The sequence below is a fragment of the Monodelphis domestica genome, chromosome 5, assembly GCF_027887165.1.
Source record: "Monodelphis domestica isolate mMonDom1 chromosome 5, mMonDom1.pri, whole genome shotgun sequence".
Lineage (NCBI taxonomy): Eukaryota > Metazoa > Chordata > Mammalia > Didelphimorphia > Didelphidae > Monodelphis > Monodelphis domestica.
Genome location: NC_077231.1, coordinates 39,071,170 through 39,092,753, shown reverse-complemented (window position 1 = coordinate 39,092,753; position 21,584 = coordinate 39,071,170). Strand labels below are relative to the sequence as shown.

General features: G+C 33.4%; 1 protein-coding gene and 1 pseudogene across 3 annotated transcripts in view; both read right to left on the bottom strand.

Moving 5' to 3' along the window:
* The window catches only part of RPAP3 (RNA polymerase II associated protein 3), a 57,050-nt gene that overhangs the window by 15,995 nt on the left and 19,471 nt on the right, over window positions 1–21,584 (bottom strand). For all 3 annotated transcript variants that reach the window (XM_056798387.1, XM_056798389.1, XM_056798388.1), the window contains exons 6-10: window positions 21,220–21,341; window positions 20,125–20,195; window positions 19,246–19,371; window positions 15,896–16,023; window positions 9,710–9,831 (exon numbers count right to left, since the gene is read on the bottom strand). In XM_056798387.1, the coding sequence (XP_056654365.1) occupies window positions 9,710–9,831; window positions 15,896–16,023; window positions 19,246–19,371; window positions 20,125–20,195; window positions 21,220–21,341 (569 nt within the window). The remainder of the gene's footprint in view (window positions 1–9,709; window positions 9,832–15,895; window positions 16,024–19,245; window positions 19,372–20,124; window positions 20,196–21,219; window positions 21,342–21,584) is intronic.
* On the bottom strand, window positions 16,073–19,143 carry LOC130454489 (RWD domain-containing protein 4-like; annotated as a pseudogene).

The window sequence follows — 21,584 nt, the reverse complement described above, 5'->3', positions numbered from 1 at the left end:
AAGTCAATCTCCTTTCTCCTCCACCCTTCTGGGGGCTAATATTACAGTTTGGTTTCCTAGATTTCCTTCATCATCACCTCTTCTATAAAAAATGTATTTTAGGAGAAGTAGCTTTTAAAATTTTGTTCCAGAGCCATGATTTTGTAGATGAGGGAAATATTCAGTGAAGACCTTTCTTCTATCAATGCTGGCAACAATTCTCCAACTTAAAATTCTTAAGAGTTACTTGGGGGCACTGAGAAGATAAAATGACTTTCTCAGTTTCACATAGCCAGTATATGCCAGAGAAAGGACTTGAATTCATGTCTCCTTGACTCCAAGGTTAGCTCTCTATCCACTATGCCATACTGTAGAATAGGAAAGAAAAAAAAAGAAAAATTTTATGTCTTCTTGTATTTATTTTTAAAATTGATAAATAAAACTTTAAAATGTAGTAACTGAGCTTCTGCTATTTGCAAGGTCCCATGTGAGCCAAAAATATGAATGAGTCATGATCCCTACCTAGTACTCTAGTAGGTAAAGACATGAACACAAATAACCATAATACAAAGAAAAATGAAGTCAGTGCAGTTATAAGGCACATAGGCACCCATAAAACCCTATGAGGGTTTAAAGGGAGAGAGAAATCACTACTAGCTGGGGGGTGATAGGGAAGATTTCATGGAAAAGCCTAACTTCTTCTCTTTCCCCCCATAATTTTGATTTTTTATTTGTATCCATAATGCTCTATACAAAATTTAATTGTTTTCCCAATTATTCAAACTGGATCCAGAGTAGAAGATTACTTAATACTAAATATAATGTTAAACTGAGTTAATGTAGCTTTGTAGAACTGCGCACCCCCATTTTAAGGCTTTGGGGAGGAGCACAGGGGAGAGATTAAAAAATGAAGATTGTGTATAATCAAAAGAAATAATTTTAAAAAATTATGATATTCATCAATCTTTAATTTTGACTAGCTTCTAGCATGGTATATTTAGAAAATATATGCATTTCTAGGGATTTTTCATAACTCTGCTCTCCATTCAAGAGTTCAGGAAGAAGTATACAGATGTGTACTTTCTCATCCATTTAGGAAAATCTAAGATAGCTTTTCAGTTTTCTCTGATTAATAATCATTGCTAATGCTTCCTCTGTAATTTTGTTTGTCCAACTGCTTCTCATTTAATTGACAACCAGGAACTTTAATTCAAGCCCCCAGGACCATCACTTACCAGCTTTATGACCCTGGATAAATGGCAACCTATCTATGTACCTTGGTTTCCTCATCAGTAAAACAAAATTGTAAAAAAACTGATCTAATGTAATAAAATAAATAAATTTTAGAAAACCTGCTGATACTGCTGTAATAATGAGGTAGGGGTAGGGAATTTCACATTCATATTCCTTAAGGATAGCACTGGGCTAATAATGAGAGGTCTAACTGTGCTTGCACCGTCTTGAGTAACAGTTTTATCTCACGTATTGGGAGCAAGGTTCTAAGGCTCTCTGTGACTCTATAATTTTTTGTTTCTGTGATGTTTAAAATAATAGTCCATCTTTATAGAGTGCTTTCCTAATTGTAACTATGAGATAAAGTACAAATTTTCTTGTTTTATTGATGAGCATATAATAATAATAAAGATATAATTCTATCTGGAGTATTTTCTGTATCTGAATTATATATGATTCTATATGAAGTATTTTTATTCTTTTAGAGGATTAGCATTTTTAATAGTTTAGTCCTTTTGGAACTGAATCAGTATTCAATTAATAGTTTCTGTTGGAACTGAATAAATATTTGATTGTAAGTATTAAACATTCTTAAAAACAGTCATCACTTAATTCTGAAAAGATCATTTTTAAGAAAAATCATACAGCATGAATAAAGTTTTCCGACACTTCTCTACCCTATACTCTACTATGTGAAGTTGTGGTTCAAACACACACCCATGTTATCTGATTTTTCCATCTCTTTTACTCTAGGTTTTGTTTTTATTTTACTTGATTCATTATTATGTAACTACAAATATATCTGAAAAATTATTGTATCTTTTGTATAAGTTTTTGGGCATATAAGGAGGCTACTCACAAGGCTCAGAGTCTTCAGTTGCTGACCAGAGTCCAGCTTTATTGTGAGACTGGCCCTCTTTCAATAAACCTATTTCTTGTTGGAAGGGATGTGGCAAAACTGGGTCACTAATGCATTGCTAGTGGAGTTGTGAATTAATGTAAGCATTCTGAGGACAATTTGGAACTATGCCCAAAGGGCTTTAAAAGACTGTCTGCCCTTTGATCCAGCCATAGCACTGCTGGGTTTGTACCCCAAAGAGATAATAAGGAAAAAAGACGTACAAGAATATTCATAGCTGCACTCTTTGTGGTGGCAAAAGAGGGGATGCCCTTCAATTGAGGAATGGCTGAACAAATTATGGTAGCTATTGGTGGTGGAATACTATTGTGATCAAAGGAATAATGAACTGGAGGGATTCCATGTGAACTGGAAAGACCTCCAGGAATTGATGCAGAGCGATAGGAGCAGAACCAGAAGAATATTGTACACAGAGACTGATACACCATGGCACAATGAATGTAATAGACTTTTCTACTAAAAGCAAAACAGTGACCCAGGACAATCCAGAGGAACTATGAGAAAGAAATGCAGAAGAAAAGCATATAATCAATCATGTGGTTCAATGGGGATATGTTTGGAGTTTGGGCCTTAAAAGAACATTCTTTTGCAAATATGAATAATATGCAAATAGGATTTGAACAATGATACATGTCAGCTCTGGGAATGGGGAGAAAAGAGGGGTGGAAAAAATCATGAATCATGTAACCATGAAAAAACATTCAAAATAAATAAATAATTTTTTTAAAGCAATAAACCTATTTCTTTTTCGCTTAGAGACTTTGTTTTACTTTTTGTTGTTTCTGCTAATAAATTTTCACCACAGGAACCTACCTTTTCTGGCTCTTCTTGCTTCATCCATTTGTTACCCAAAGTTCTACATTTCATAACCAGTCAAGGGATTCTACCCATGGCTGATGCTGGTATCTATGGTCAAATCCTCATTGACTGCTGGATTTTTTTAAACCCTAGAACTCTGTGGTTCTTTTCACTGAATTCTTGGCAGTCTCTATACCAATTTTCCAGGCATTTGGAATTTTATTCCCCCTTCTTTTCAAAATGTTACCTATCCTTCAAAGCTCAGCTTGATGCTGGCCTCCTTCATGACACGTTCCTTAAATCTCCCAGTTGAAATTAATGTCTTTTTTGGTCTGTTTGTTTCCACCACATTCTATCACTATTTTACACTACTCATTTATTGAGGGCAGTGGCCATGCCCCATTTATCTTTCAATTTAACTTCACAAATAGGGCCAATAACAACAGCAAACTGGGGGAATCATAGTCAAGGTGATGTGCAGAGGGAACTCTGAATGCTCTGAAACCATTATGGTAGTAATGAAGGCCTGGCAGGAACCTTGAAACAATGGATAATTAGGCTCTGGTTGTTGATAACAATTATTAAGTTAACATACCAGCCAGTGATGAAATAAATGGGCATGCTTTTGATTACAGTCTGGCCCTACTCAAAACCATCATTATGATCAGCTTAACACCAAGAACAGTTGAAGCAAGTGGTGCTCCTTTAATGCTTTGGTATAAAAAGGCAAAATACCTCAGAAGAAATAAAAAAATAGAATTACTGGAAATGCTTCAGTGCACTAAAGCAAATAAACTACAACTACTATTGGGACTAAAGAAATGGACACTTGCATTATGTTGTAGTTATTAATCACAATAAAAACTAAATCTCTTACGTCTTCAGCATTCCCTGCCCCAGTACCCTTCCCTCCCTCTGTCTGGAAAGGGTGAAGGGTGGACAAAATTGTGAACAGATATCACCTACAGGCAATGGTTTCATACTACTTTTTGTCAACAATATGATTAGCTCCAAGTCATAAACATAAATGTGTTGCTATAGGGCAACAATTAAAATTAACTTTATCCCTAACAGACTAAATGAAACAAGAAATGAAATCTAGCAGTTACTAAAATCTGAAGAAGGAAAAATTTAACATCCTAAACTTGCTATTTTTCATAGACTGATAGACCACAAATCCCTACACTATAAGTATAGAGCTTAAAATAAGACCATAATCACAGAATGAACTGTTACCAAAAATGTCTGATCATAACACCAATCCATAAAAACTTGAGAATATTTTTTAATGGTTGTCACTATTCCAAATACTTGTACTATCCAAGGCACATGGAACAAAAAACTTTCAAAGTATAGTAACCTGATAAAATAATAAAAATGACAATTCTACCTAAATTAATTTATTTATTCAGTGCTATACTTATCAAACTACCAAAAAACTTTTTTATAGAATTAGAAAAAATTATTACAAAGTTCAACTGGAAGAACACAAAAATCAAGAATATTCAGGGACCTAATGAAAAAAGAAATGTGAAGGATGGGGGCCTAGCAGTACCAGATCTCAAACTGTATAAAGCAGTGATCCTCAAAACAGTACCCTTGGATCAATGGAATAGACTTGGGGTAAATGACAGCAGCAAGATAGTATAAGATAAACCCAAATATCCCAGCCTTTGGGACAAGAGCCCGCTATTTGACAAAAACTGCTAGGAAAATTAGAAAACAGTGTGGGAAAAATTAGACTTATATCAACATCTCATACCCTACACCAAGATAAATTTAAAATGGGTAAATGACTTAAATATAAAGAGGGATATTATAAACAAGTTAGGTGAACATAGGATAGTATACCTGTCAGATGTATGGGAAAGGAATTTAAGACCAAGCAAGAGATAAAGAACATTACAAAATGTTAAAATGAATAATTTTTATTATATTAAATTAAAAAGGTTTTGTACAAACAAAACCAATGCAACCAAAATTAGAAGGGAAGGAACTAGGAAAAAATGTTTATAACAAAAACCTCTGACAAAGGTCTAATTTCTTAAATTTATAAGGAACTAATTCTATACAAGAAATCAAGCCATTCCCCCAAATAACAAATGGTCAAGGGACATGAATAGGCAGTTTTCAGATGAAGAAATCAAAACTATCAATAATCCCATGAAAAAGTGTTCTAAATCCATCCTAAATAGAGAAATGCAAATCAAAACAACTCTTTTCATGTAACCATGAAAAAAATATTCTAAATAAAAATTTTTTTTTAATCTTTCTAACAAAACCACACACACACAATTCTTAGGTACCATCTCACACCTAGCAGATTGGCCAATATGACAGTAAAGGGAAATAATAAATTTTGGCAGGGATGCGGCAAAATTGGGATACAAATGCATTACTGGTGGAGTTGTGAATTAGTCCAACCATTCTAGAGGGCAATTTGGAATTAGGCCCAAAGGGCTTTAAAAGATTACATATCCTTTGATCCAGCAATGCCACTAATGGGTTTGTGCCCCCAAGGAGATAATAATGAAAAATATTTGTAAAAAGTATTCATAGCCATGCTCTTTGTGGTGGCAAAAAATTGGAAAATGACGGGGTGTCCCTTGATTGGGGAATGGCTGAATAAGTTGTGGTATATGATGGTGATGGAATACTATTGTGACATAAGGAATGACGATCTGGAAGAATTCTATATGAACTGGAAGAACCTCAATGAATTGATGCAGAGTGAAATGAGCAGAACCAGGAGAACACTGTACACTGAAAGTGAAGCATCGTGGAACTATCCAATGTAATGGACTTTACTACCAGAGGCAGTGCAATAATCCAGGACTCTCCTGAAGGACATATGAGAAAGAATGCTATCCACTGAGAAAAAGGAACACAAAAGAAAAATATATGACTTGTCACTTATCACTTGCATATATGGGTATTTGATTTGGGGTTTTAGCTTTAAAAGATTGCTCTATAGCAAAAACGAGTAATATGGAAATAAGTATCAAGTGATAACATTTGTACAACTCAGTGAAATTGCTTGTTGGCTTTGGGAGGAGGAGGGAAGAGGGGAGGGAAAGAAAATGAATCATGTAAACATGGAAAAATGTTTAAAAAAATAAAATTTAAAAAGTATAGTAACCTAAGATCAAAGTCACATATTAATGGAATAAAGGCGAGTATCTTCTCTTTTGTCCTGTCTGCTACCAAGAATAATAATCATACTTTTAGTGGACCTACAAAGGATAAGCTTATATCCTAATGTTTTTATTCAACTACAAAAAGGAGTTATTTTGCCCACCTGTGCAACAATCTATAGAAGATTATTATTATAAAGAATAATAGGAAAGTAGGGTTGTCCCAGAGTTATTTTCTTTCTGAATTGCATTGAATGAGATAATAATGATAATAATAATTTCAGGATAGCAACTTGTCCTAGATTTGTTTATGTCTTAACTTCATCAATAAGCTTAAAAGCAAGACTGTTATTAATAATTGATGAGAAATTCCTATATTAAAACACGAACCTTAAATTATCCTTGGGAATTTAACAACTAGAGTGGTATTATAGATGAAATTAAAAACAATATTTTCAATATATATCACCATAGTGAATATTCAAAATTTCCAAACTGGATGAAATGAAAACTTTTCAAATTTAGAAATCTAGCAAAAGAAGTAAAATCATGATGAAACAGCATGAGCTATAGATGTGACCCCCATTCTCCCTGCCAGTGGAGTTATCCCAAAAATGCTTTCATCAGTGAGTTTATAGGTGAGCTTACATCCCGATACTCTTACTCATTTTATAGTAGATAGCAAATTTTCCTCTAAGTATTTCTATCTAAATCCATCAAAAAAGAGGAGCTAACAGTAACTAACCCTTATAGCATGTTAAGCTTTGTAAAGTACTCCACATGCTTATTTATTTAATCCTTATAGTAACATCTATCAATTAGATACTATAGGTTTTATCCCCAATTTAACAGATGAGGAAACTGGAGCTTATAGGTTAAATGGCTTGCTGGCAAATATTTAAGAGAGTGTGTGCCCAAGATAGTAAATACTTAATATTTCTTGAACAGAATTAGAAACATTTTATATTTTGATTTCAAATACTGCATACCCAAGCATTGAGACAATTCCATTTTCCAAGCAGACATTACTAAATGGAAAAGACCTAATTTTTATTTGCTAATTTACTAATCTATATGAATATCTAGCAGTTCTATTTCTCACCATAAATTGATTTTCTGGAATAAAGTAGTTCTACAAGTTTGAATAATGTGAGCTAGTTTTTGTCTGTCCTTGGATGAGGCAAGCATTAAATTTCCAGATTTCTAGGACTAACAAAGCTCAAGACCAAGTTAGTCATCAACCTTCACTTAACAGCTTTCCTACATAGCTATTTTCACTGGATAAAGAGGTAAGCCCTTAGAGGTAGGGAAAAATATATTTGTCAATTAGCAAGATTCTTGAATAGTTCAAAGAGAGACAACATGGTAGAAATGGTTCAGTTTTAGCTTGTTACTAACTGGCTATTGAGTACCTCTGTTTTCTCATCTCTAAGTTAAGGTAGTCAAAATAGATTATCTGAAAGGTTTCTTCTAATTCTTTAAAATTGTGATTTTAGATAAGAGCACAAGAAATGATGATGAATTCTTAGTTTTAAGTGTTCTTTCCCAAAGGAATTATTTAGTATGTATTTTATATTGACTTATCTGTGTTTATGTTGTTTACTCCAATAGAATTTAAGTTCCCTGAAGGCAAGGGCTATTTCATTTCTGTATTTCTATGTCCAGAGATTAGCATACTGCCTGTGATCACAGAAAGGACTTAATGAATGTTTGTTTTATTGAATTGAATTCATTTATCTCCCAAAGCAAAAGTCCCCCTCAAGAGTAACTGTGGCCCAATTAATAGAAAGCTGGCTTTGGAGAGAGAAGACCTGGTTTCAAGACTTTTTTCTGCCACATACAATCCATGTGACCATGAATAAGTCACAATCTTTCAGTGCCTCCAGGCAACCATCTCAGGCTCTAAGTTAGAAGGAGTTTCCAATATTCATTCATAAAAGGTATTATATTGGGAGTTCTCAAAAAAAATCCTGATTTTTCAACCATAAATTCATACTTTCTTCCCCTAGTTCTACATAAATGTTGACCAAAGAGCACAAAGTTAAGGAAAAAGTACTATTGCAAATCCTATATCTAAAAACAGAAACTTTACAAAGCAATAATGAGAGCTCATATTTTTAATTTGTCAAAGTATTTTCTTCACAAGTCTAGCAGAAAAGTTATTTTAATGTCATATTTTTCTAATTTCTTAATGTACTTTTCTACATTTTCTCTTTTGTTATAGCTATAAGTGTAGAGATGTACATAACTAATATCATAGCTTCATGGATCTATATATTTTTCAAGCAGAAAACAAATCTATTACAGCAAACCAATACATTAGCACTAAGAAATCTAACCTGACATCTTAATAAGATCAACGAGTTTTACAAATACAAATACAAAAGCTCCAATAGAATTGATTTATTCAAACTCAAGTTGGTTACTGGTAATAATTAAAATAAAGGTACCAGCTTAAGATTAATACTGATACAAGATAGCAGAGATAATGAGAAGAATTTTGTCATTTTATATAAATTACTAATACTTGAAATACATATTTTTAGTTATGATAGCAATTCTACTGATGATCTTTAATCAATTACTTAAACAACAAGCATTTATTAAATGCCTCCTGTGCTAGATACTAGGCTACGAGAATAAAAATGCAAGTCTTGTCCTCAAGGAGTTTCATTTAAGGAACACTTTGTTGATCCTAGTTGAACTTCTGCTGCGATCCAGTCTCAAACCAGTATTCTCCCTGTTCCTCATGCAGGATCATCTCCCATCATGGTGCTTTTGCACTGGCCATCCTACATGCCAGGTGTACCTCCTTCCTTAATCTACACCACGAAGTCTCTCTCTTCCTGGAGGATGCCCTGAATAAAGATTTCATTGATTCTCCCAACTGTTAGTGCTCTCTCTTTTAAATCACACTATATTTTACATACATTAGAATTAACCTCAAATTTGTACTGTATATATACATACTATATTATTTATACAAACACATATGTATGTATATTCATATTATCTTCTAAGTACACTATAATATACTATGTATTGGTTCCGAGGCAAAAGAGCAGTAAGGGCTATGCAACTGGGTTAAATGACTTGCCCAGGGACACATAGCTAGGAAGTGTCTGAGACCACATTTGAACTGAGTACCTCCTGTCTCCAGGCCTAATCTCTGAGCCATTCTTATATATATACTTTCTGTAAGTTCCTTTGACAGTAGAGATTGCATGTATAATTGTAGTACAGGACCTAGCACACATAGTAAGTAGGTGCTTAATATTTGTTGACCAATTTTAAAATAGTATTATTCAGACAATTTTCTAATTCAACCTAGTCTCAATCCTCTGCTCTATTATTCATTAGCTCTATGACCTTTGCCAGTGTGAACTAATTTTCCTGATCTCTTCATAGTAGAATGCTATCTGAAAAATCCATTAGTGAAAGGGCATTATTCTGTTGTTCTTGTATGTTCCACAGTGCCTTACACAAAGTAGCCATTCAATTATCAATATTTACTAAATAAAGGTAAGAATGATTTAAACAGTTTAAACTATTTTCTACCCCTGAACAATGAAGAAGATAAATTCTTGCTCCTAAAACCTTAGGTTTCATCAAGATGACTGAATACTAGTAAATATAAAAATCTTACCTTCTTTGGCTTCATTTAATTTTCCCAGAGCTGTTCTTGCAGTACCTCTTCTGGCAAATGCCTTCAAATACGAACCATCTAACAGTATTGCTTGTGTACAGTCTTTTTCAGCCTCTTCATATCTAACAAACAGTTTTACAATTCCCAAATTCAGTTTTTAAAAAAACTTAATGGAAAAATTATATGAACAATGTCATTCAAAATGAAATACCAATCAAGATTTCTCACATCTGTTATGAAAAAGAGCTACTTTTCATGTCTCTGAAACTTTGAAGTCAGTTGGAGGTGTTAACAGTGAAGTTAGAAGAGAGGTAAGTAAAGTCTCAAATGAAAATGAAGATGAAAGATGCTGTCTAGCTGTATCGCCTCTCCAGAACCAAAAAGGCCCTTAGAGATCATCTAATACAAATCCTTATTATAGAAATTAGGAAATCCAGACACAAAAAAGGAGCTTTTGCAAGTCCACATAGCTACTTAATAGCTAGAGCCTACGTTTCCTGACTCCTTTTCCTTAGCTGATCTCTGAGGTTCCTTTTTAACTCTGACAATCTGGTTAAGTATTTCCACTGCATTGATACAAATTCTTTAGAGTAGAGACTGCTTCATTTTCACATTGTATCCTAAGTATCTAGCACAGTACCAGGCACATAATGGTTGCTTAAAAAATGCTTAATGAATGAAAACATGGTTATTCTATCAATCTTTTTCAGGGTACCATCACTCTCTTTCTTTAACAATTTTTCACTACTTCTATCTCTCACAAAAAGGAATAAACCCAGGCAACACATAATTGAATTTCTTGCACTTACAAGTTCTTAGAGCTTCTCTTTTTATCTTCTGTAAAATTTCCCTAATATAAAACTCTCACCTTCCTTCTGTTGCTTTTATTTTAGCAATACAATAGAGTCCAGTTTGCACAAGTAAAAACCCGTAACAAACTATTTAAGAGAGAAAGGATTTTAAAAGTATATAAATGTTATAGAAACACAGAGAAGGGGAAAAAAAGGAAACAATCCTTTAATTTCATCCTAAAGTTCCTCAAAGACTTTGGGGCATCTAGCATTAGCTATCTGCTTACAATATTCTTTTCTGTTCAAATTGTCAATTAGGTCTAAAAGTACCCATGAGCTTTGCATGACTATGTATACCTCCAAACTTGGGAGTGAAAATCTCCTGAACCTTGCTTAGTAATCCTTTGAGTTTAAACTGTGGTTATGAGCACTTTCTTCTCTATGGATCATGTTACTCAAATCAATTTCTAATTTTATAAACCTGGATGTTCATTCCAACAATGAGGATCAAACCCATCCATACCTGCCCATCCTGTCCTACATTTGTGCAATTCTTTTTCATAAAGAAGAGGGTTCATCCAATATGGTGAGAAACTTTCTCACTTTCTCCACTCACTGAAAGGATATCAGCATTTAAGCTGTACATGAGTTGGCTATCTTTTGCCCTGTAATATTGAAAAATTAATATTATACCAAATGTAATATGCTAAATGTAATATTTAGAAATTTGTTTGGAAATACTAGTTTTTCAATATTACAGCCCTTACCACATGAACAGCACTTTTTTTGGATGATATATTTCTCTTGGCATCTTTTATTTATTTTTTTTTAGTTCCTTATTTGCCACATGTTGCAAACCACTGTGGACCTTGACTTTGTTTTCAGAGTATACTCTAGTACCTAAAATGTTCTGTAATTCATTCTATATTGGTCAAGTATCATTAAAAAGATGGATCTTTGTTTCAGGGAAAAGTTTTGGTGATTAAAAGAGCTATGCAATTTTCTAAAGTCAAACCAGTCCATTCTCCTCTAGTTTAATTCTGACTTTGTTATTTCATAATCTAGACAACAGATATTTTTCATCTACTTCATTTTCCTAAAGAATACCACTAAAACAAATTCTTCTTAAGCAGTTATGGATCTTTTTTCAGGAAGCTCTATAATGTTCTAAGGTTTGATGCAACCAACATGCTGTCATCCACAAAGAGGAACATCTGGAAGACCACACCATCCTTAGGGAATCCTCTTCATCTTGGATTCTGTGTATATCTTCTGAGGAATCAAATAATTTTAAGTGGGAGATAACTGAAGAGAACTTTTCAGACCACACTGTTCTCCATCAAATCAAATCTTCTTTAAAATAAGCAGCAAAAAACAGTGGGATCTTGCATTCTCTACATCTTTCAATCAAATATATTATGGTAAAGATATGATCTATTGAGATCAATCAATAAACATTTATTAAACACCTACTATATGTCAGGCACTATTTTAAGTGCTGGGGATACAAAAGCAAAAAGAAAATAGTTCAAAAAACTTAGATTCTATCACCTGCAAAAGCCTACCTGTTCCTTAGTACTCTTACCATAGATACTTGCAATGTACTCTTATTTTCACAAAATTTTACATACACATGGGAAAGCAGGCCATCTAGGCCAGCAGTTGATGTTTCCTACCACCTTTTCCCCAACACTATTAAGTTCTAATATTAGTAAACATTTTTTCCAGGGGCAGCTGGGTGGCTCAGTAGTTTGATAACCAGATCTAGGGAAGGGAGATCCTAGGTTCAAATCTGGCCTCAGACCCTTTAACAGTGTGGCAAGTCACTTAACCCCCATTGCCTAGCCCTTACTGCTCATCTACGTTGGAACTAATACACAGTACTGATTCTAAGAGGGAAAGCAAGGGTTTTAATTAAAAAACAAACAAAAAATTTTCCATGCCTTTTATATCTTCACCCCCCCCCCAATTTCTTGTGAATCAATTTCTCAACATTCCCACAACTATGAAGCATCCAACATTGATTTTCTCTGTGCACTCTTGGTGTAACAGTTACATTTCCTATCTTTGTTCTCTTTAGCACATCTAGGACTCTGATATTAGTATCCATATGACTTCATGGTTCTTGATAGTGAACCCTATTTTAAATTACTCCCTCCAAAGTTTGCAAATCTTTTCCATTTTTCTTTTCTTTGTTGTTACCCTACCATTTTCAACCTTAAACAATCTTGAACAACTATGCTTAACCGGGTCCCTCACCAAGCTTTCTCAAAACTGATTATACCCTTAGTGTTGGTCTCTGTTCATAATCTTGAATAATTATCTCCAAAAAATTGTTTAAATTATATTATAAACTGGTGCTTCCTTTGATGTCATCTTTCTCCACTTGAAACAAGTCAAATATATGTTAATTAAAGGTCATCTAGGTGGCTCAGTGAATTGAGAGCAAGGCCCAGAGAAGGGAAATCCTGGATTCAAGCCTGGCCTCAGACACTTCCTAGCTGTGTGATCCTGGGCAAATCACTTAACCCCCATTGCCTAGCCCTTACCATTCTTCTGCCTTAGACCCAATACACAGTATTTGATTCTAAAACCAAAGGCAAGGGTTTAAAAACATATATATATATATAGGCTCATTAGAGTTTTTAGGAATTTTTGTTTTCCCTTATTATGGTAACTGGTTAACCTAATCTAAATTTCCACACAAAATTGTTAAAATAGATTTTGATGTCCTTTATTCATCAAGTATTTTTCAAGAATAATTTAAATTAATCAGAAGGGAATTGTTTTAACTGTTTAGCAAGGATCACTCATATTCCTTGTCAAGATTTCTAAAAGACTTATCATTTTCATCTTTTTTTTTCTCATTTCCTTTTAACTTTGTACTAAACCTTTAACAAGTGTTCTGATTAGGCATAGATAGCTGATTCAGGAATGATTCTCATTTCAATGATTTAATTTCTGTCTATTAAAATACAATCAATTTCATTTTTTGTGATGCTACTCAGTGTGTGCCACATTTATCCCCCTCTGATTCTTTTCTAAAATTAAATATTCTTAATATGTAGGCATGAGCCTTCTATGTAGTTACGTATTCCCAATATATTCCTCATCAGATCCCACCTTTAAATTGAAGTCATTAAGTATTAATAGAGTATTATGTCAGTTTAAAGAAAGCTTGAAAAATGCATCTAAGTAAACTTTTTTAAGTCAAGAAACATAAAAAACTATCAAGTTTATGTTTACTTTCCCACTGAACTCATCTCACATCAATCAAGGGCATCCTCACTGAGGATTTTAATAGGCAAGAAGCAGAACTTCATATACTTGAAGAATGGATCTTTACTATTTCACATTGGCTTAAGGAGATGTAGAGAATACAATATCTAACTGTATTTATCATTTATTATTTATGAAAAAGCATTTGATTTGGTAGAGCAAAATGCTGCCTTACAGCATCTCTTCCAATAAGGAATCTATCCACAAATCAAAATTATTCAAGATTCCTTGAAAGAGATGACAGAAAAAACCCTGTTCAATCATTCTGATTATAAATGTAGGTAAGGCATAAAACAGGGAGATGTGTTTACCAAAGGTGTTCCTCACTGGTAGAGATCCAGCGCAGAGTTCAAGTTGAAAAAGGATTTCCTAAGGATGCTGAGGACTTCTGGGTGCTTCTGTTTGTATAAAACACTGCACTGGCTGCATCAAGCCTTAGAACACATCTGGAAGAGATCCGTAACTACTCAAGAGTTTGGCTCACTTATCTACATAGGAAAAATCAAATGAATGAAGAACATCTATTGCCTAGATTATGACATGCATGTGTGGACAAATCCACAGAGCATGTGTCTGTTAATATATATGGCTGGGACTGATGGATAAGTTGGGCACATAGTTAAACAAGAGGAGAAGAAAGGGCTGGATTGCTGAGGAAACTGCAAAACTCCTTTAATGATCTCAAACTTATTCCAGAAACAAAAGCAAATCTTTATGATATACCAACATTCTACTGATGTTACTATAGGGTGTTGAAACATGGAACACAAACTTCTGAAGAACTGACCATAAATATCAGATAGAAAGCAATAGAAAGTAAATGGTAAATGCAAAAAGGCTGCAAAATAACATCAAAGAACAGATGCAAAAGATTATAAGGAAGACATGTGTCAGGAAGGTATGAGATGACAGGTAGATAGCCGGAGTGCTCAACTGGCATCCTCACAATTTCAAAAGAAAATGAGGAAGGCCCTTAGTATGCTGGCTTGAACTTCTCAGTGGAAAACTTAGGGGCTTAGACAAGTCACACAGAATGGATAGGAATTGATAAAGTGCAAACCCATATCATTAGAGGGTATATCCAAATGGATGAAATCACAGGTCCAGTTGTCATATGCCAATATTACCATCATCTATTATTATTATTACAAATGGAACAACAGGAGATTGAAAGTACACTGTAATAAACATTTTAAAAGAGAAACAATATTACACAGCATATGCATTGATTCACCCCATTAGTTTAAAAGCTCCCTAAGGGCAGGACTATCACTTTTCATTTCCACAAGCACTTAGTAAATGCCAGCAGGCTTCCTAATAAACAATGACAGAAATGAAAATCCTTGCCCTCAAGGAACTTCCTGGGGAAAAGGAGCATATACCATATATATTCATCTAAAAAAATTAAAATATATATATATATATATATATATAGTCATTTCAGTGAAAAAGAAGAGGCAAGCACTAAAAACTGAGATCAATAAAGGTCTCGTAAAGGAGGCAGAATATGAGCTAAGCTATGAAGGAAATCAGGAAAAGAGGACAGTTTGTACAAAACACAAAGGGAATGTCTTGTAAAGGAAAAAATAAATAGGTCATTTTGGCAAGAACACGGACTGTGAAAGGATGTACTGAAAAATTATAGAACTTTCTTATTAAACATGGGCACTTTGATGTTTCTGTAGAAGCAAGAAAAAGTCACTGAAAATTCTTGAGCCTGGAAATGGCTGAATCTGAGTTTTAGGGATATCAAACTTGGCAGCTCCACAGAATATGAATTGGAGAGGGGCAAGGTGAGAGTGTGGAGTGAAGAGCAAGAGACTGAAGCATAGGATGCCAGGAAATATAATTCAGATTTTTCACCTTTGTATCATTAGCATGTAACATACTTAATGCTTTTTTTAATTGCATGTGAATATAAAATCACTACACATTTACAACTTTACACAATGATCTTTATATATATTGTTTCATTCGAATTTCACAATAAAGCTAAAAGACAGGCACACATTACTGAATATAAATAGTGCTCAAATCAATGAACTGAACTTAAATTTAACTGTTTGGATATTTTGCCATTTTCATTTGAAAACAACACAAAATGAAGAAAACTTACTTTTGAATCTTTAGATAGGCCATAGCCCTATTCGCTGGAAGAAGAGCATTGGTGCCATCTGCTGCTATACCTCTAGTATAACATTCAATTGCTTGCTCATACTTCCCTTCTTTGAAAAATCCATTTCCCTAAACATATGAAAGAAAAGAGAATAGATGAAGTTGATGTACACAAGAATATGTGTATTTGCATATACAAATAAAAATAATAAATGTTTATATGTATACATGCAGAAAAATAGTATTTAATTAAAATCTACATCTCCAAAAAAAATTAAATGATATTAAAGTACTCAATTATTGTTAGGAAACATTTAAAATCTTATTTCAATAGGGAAAAGAGCAATGAAATATGATGACTTCAGTTTACTGTATTAAAAGATATTTTCTTGTATCAAGTGTTTTTCATTAATCATCTTTAGAATGAGTTTTGCTTAAATGATTAACCACATCAACCCAGTTCCAGCCTTGTGCTTCACCTTCATAATCTGTCTTATCTGACAGTGTATGTTTCAGTTTTTGGAAGCTATTCGCTTTTATCTTTTTTCTTACTTGAGGGAACCACATTAGGATTTTCAACTGAAATAATATTGCTTATTGGTGTCATAAAATCAAGAGGGTAATGATTCTATAAGAACCATTCCTTACTGTCCTTGGCATATTCAAACTGTATTGTCATAGCAGTTCAAAAATTAATATCGACTTCTTCTAATTTAACCAGAATATTTGTTTCATAGCTGATGAAATGGTATTGTTGAAAAAAGCATCCATAGATATGATTGGAGCTGTTTATGAATATGTTTTGGTTCAAGAAAATTCTATTAAGAAAGTTTTTGGATCACTTTATACTGAAATGAAACTGGATTTAGTTCTTGGAAACTTTTATCAACTTCATAAATAGAATGCAATGATGCCAGTTCCATCTCCTGGTCCTCATTGGTACTCATTGCTCTGGGAGCAAGATCCTTCCTTCCCTGGGAGGCTGGCGGATGGAGCAGGGAAGAATAGGAGGAAGTCAAGGCAGGGATTAGTAGTAGTACTCAGTGGCCAGAGTGCACACATGCTAGTTTACTAGTATTAGATTTTCCATTAAAAACATATTTAAGTTGATAATAGGCAACTCCATTAGCTATGTACTTTGGTATTGCCATCTGAATGATAGATTACAGTATTTTACATATTCTTCCTTGAAAACTTTATAAATTTGTTTTCTCATTAACTTAAAGTTCAGTGCTTTTCTATTCACAGAAAATAACCCCTACTATAACAAGTCCAATTAACGTCTATTTTTTCTATTTTCTAAAAATGTACAAGATAGCGATATATTTTAATTTTTTTTAAATATATGCTACCCAGTGATCATAAAAACAATATGGTACTGGCTAAGAGATAGAAGGATGGATCAATGGAATACATTTGGGGTAAATGACAGCAATAAGATAGTGTCCAATAAATCCAAAGATCCCAACTTTTGGGACAAGAGCCCACAATTTGACAAAAACTGCTGGGAAAAAATGGAAAACAGTATGGGAAAAATTAGGTTTAGATCAACATCTCACACCCTATACCAAGATAAATTCAAAATGGGTAAATGACTTAAAAATAAAGATGGAAATTATAAGTAAATTAGGGGAATATAGAATAGTATACTTCTCAGATCTATGGGAAAGGGATTTAAGACCAAACAAGAGATAGAGAACATTACAAAATGAAAAATGAATAATTTCAATTATATTAAATTAAGGTTTTGTACAAACAAAACCAGTGCAACCTAAATTAGAAGGGAAACAACAAACTAGGAAAAATTTTTATAACAAAAACTTCTGACAAAGGTCTAATTTCTCAAATATATAAAGAACTAAGTCAAATTTACCCCCCAAAAATCAAGCTATTTCCCAATTGACAAATGGTCAATGGATATGAACTTTTAGATGAAGAAATCAAAACTCACCAATAAGCACATGAAAAAATGTTCTAAATCCCTCCTGATTAGAGAAAAGCAAATCAAAACAACTCGAAGGTACCACCTCACACCTAGAAAATTAGCCAATATTACAGTAAAGGAAAATATTATATGTTGAAGGGGATGTGGCAAAATTGGGACATTAATAATTTGCTGGTGTAGTTAGGAACTAATCAAACCATTCTAGAAGGCAATTTGGAATTGTGCCCAAAGACCTTTAAGAGAATTTGAATCAGAAACACCACAACTAGGTTTGTACCCCAGAGATAAAAAACAGTTTGTACAAAAATATTTAGCCACACTTTGTGGTGGCAAAAAACTGGAAAATGAGAATGTCTCTCAATTGGGAAAGGGCTGAACAAATTGTGATATAAGATGGTGATGGAAAACTACTGTGCTATAAGGAATGATGAACTGCTTGATTTCTATTAAAACTGGGAAGACTTCCATGAAGTAATGCAGAGTTAAATAAGCAGAGCCAGGAAAACATTGTATACAGTAACTGAAACATTAGGGGACTTTGCTACTAATAGCAATGCAATGATCCAGGACAATCCTGAAGGATTTATGAGAAAGAATGCTATTCATATCAAGAGAAAGAACTGTGGGAATAGAAATGAAGAAGAAAAACATATGATTTATCACTTGTTTAAATGGGTATAGGATATGGAGTTTTGGGTTTTAAAAGATTACTCTATTACAAAAATGAATAATATGGTATTGAGTGATAATACACATATAACCTAGTGAAGCTGCTTGTCAGCTCTGGGAGGGGGAAGGGAAGAGGGGAAGAAGAGAAAGTGAATCATTTAACCATGGAAAAATACTTGAAATAGATAAATTTAAGTAAATACACCACACACGCAAAGAATTCTACCTTACACACTACCATTTTACCTTATTAATTACCCCACACATTTTGAAAGTAAAAATCCAAATTAATTTAAAAATAAGAATATGAGAGGCAGTAAGGTATAGCATATAGTACTTTGGAGTCAGAAAGACCTGAGTTCAAATCCACTTCAGGCACTTACTAGCTATGTGACTCTGGACAAATCACACAAGTTACTCTCTCTAAATCACATTTTTCTGATGTGTAAAATGGGAACAACAAAAGTACCTAAATCAAAGGTTTGTTGTGAATATCAAACAAGCTAGTACATGTAAGTTGCTTTAAAATTTTGAAGTCCTACAGAAATGTTAATTATGATAATTATGGAAAAATAGAGATAGCAAATAAGGAACCAAGCAAAAAATACTTGACAGAATCACTATCTGTGATGTATGTTACAAAGTCCTCAGAATATTTTGTTAACACTAAGAAACTGATGAATGTGAGCAATTTTAGGAAATACAGAGTTTTTTTGTAATATATATATATTTTTTACCAAGTCTTTTTCTCTAATGGCCTGTTGCCTACACTGCTGTTCTTTAAGTTGTTTTTTTTCTTCTTCAGTTACTTCAATCACTGCGTCAATTTCCTTTAGCTGAGAACCTTCTTTGGATATCAGTGCCTAGGAAATGGAATTTTTTAAAGTTAGAAAAACATTTAGTTCAAACATGGGATGTAAATGAATATTTTGCAGGGAGTACATGTACATGAAATACCCCTTGAAGAATTTGTGAAATATTTCAAAACAATTGCCCAAATACCAAATGTTCAAGTTTTATTAAAAATTTACGTGCAACCAAATAAAAACAAATGAAAAAATATCTGACATGGCTCTCAAAAAAGCCTATCAAACCAGAAACATCTTTAAAAGTAGATCTCTGTCTGAGAGTATAATGGAAATCTAAGACTGCAATTCCTAAATCTTATAATACAAATCACGAGACCAAAAATAAAACAAATTCTACAATATTGTTCTATTATGAAACTATATTCATCTTATAAAGCAGATACACTTTCCTATATTCTCAAAAATAGAACAGAAAAGCAGGAAAAAGATTTACATAAAGTTTAAAGCACTATACAACTGTGATCTAACGCTAATACCAATAATAGTATGTCATGAAATAACTTCCAACTCCAGATCAAAAGCCAAAATGAATAGATTTGAGACTGAGTACAGATTTGATAGCTAATCTAAATAACAATAAAGTTAAGAATAACATTGAATGTTTTATTTTGATATATTATCTAGAAAATGCATATTTAAAGACAATTCCATAACTACATTAGATTAAAAAATAAAGCTAGGCATAAAGAAAGGATGGACCACAATTTTTTTAATGTTATGTTTAATATGAGCAACTTTTTTTTTTACCTGATCGATTTTCTTGAGTTCACTTTTAGCTTCAAAGTTATTTGGTTCCAGTTCTAATACTTTTTCATAATCTAAATGAGACATGGAAGCATAAGTCATTAACCACTTGTTACATATGAAAAGCTGGAAACTGACATTCTGTAAATAGATAATCCAAAAGGAAAACTATTAATGTTAACATCAGTCAAACTGACATGATTTAAATCTCAACTCTAACCCCAAAACCCAACTTGAAAGAAAGTCCTAGCATAAATCATTATCCTTCACTAGACTCAAGATCAACACAAGCAGATAATTTACTACTACCAGAAGTTGGTAAGTTATTAAATCCCATTACATATCCACTTCAGGCAGCTATTTTGTGACATATAATATAAAGAACGTATTCTGTCAAGTCAATAAAGTTAGAAATTTATTTTATTTTTATTTAGAATTTTTCCATGGTTATATATGATTTATGATCTCCCGCTCTTTCCTTCCCCTTCCTGAAGCTGACAAGCAGTTCTACTGGGTTACACATGTATCATTGTTCAAAACCTATTTCCATGTTATTCATAGTTGCAGTAGAGTGATCCTTTAACATCAAAACCCTAATCATATCCCTATTGAATTACGGGTTTGATCATATATTTTTCTAATGCATTTCTGTTCCCCCAGTTCTTTCTCTGGATGTGGATAGTGTTTTCTCTCCTAAATTCCTCTGGATTGTCCAGGATCAACACATTGCTGCTAGTAGAGAAGTCTATTACATTCAACATCCATCTCTGTGTACAATGGTCTCCTGGTTCTGCTCCTGTCGCTCTGCATCAATTTCTGGAGGTCATTCCAGTTCACATGGAATTCCTCCAGTTCATTATTCTAAAGTTATTCATTTAAATAAAATACACAAAATACTTTTACCAGAATCACTTAAATCCTTATGCAGCTGAAAAATCTAACAAGACTTGCAGAAAAATGTATCATTTTTGTCAATACTACTAAATAACTTTAGTGATAAGAATAAAATTGAATACAAAAAAATTATTTAAAATATGTTAACCCCTTAAAGGGCAAGGATGTCACAAAAATAAAGGCTTTTGACAATGACTTTATTACCTTCTTTGGCATCCTCTAACTTCTGGAGTGCAAAACGAGCAGCACCTCTTCTAAGATAAGCCTTTGTATAATTTCTATTCAATGCAATTGCCAAATTACAATCAGACTCAGCAACAGCAAATCTGTAACACATGAAATGTCTTATTAACAAGATGAAATATTAGCAAGGTTTCTTATACTCAGTCTTCCTCTGATGCCTCAGTGTAGCAAGAAGATAACCCTGAGTTCTTAAAGGTTATGACAGCAGAGGGGAAGCTCTGGAAGGTTCTATATGTTTAGAAGGGCTTTAACAAGGGGCAGCTAAGTGGCTTAATAGACAGAAACTCAGGCCAAGTAGACAGAAGGTCCTAATTTCAAATCTGCCC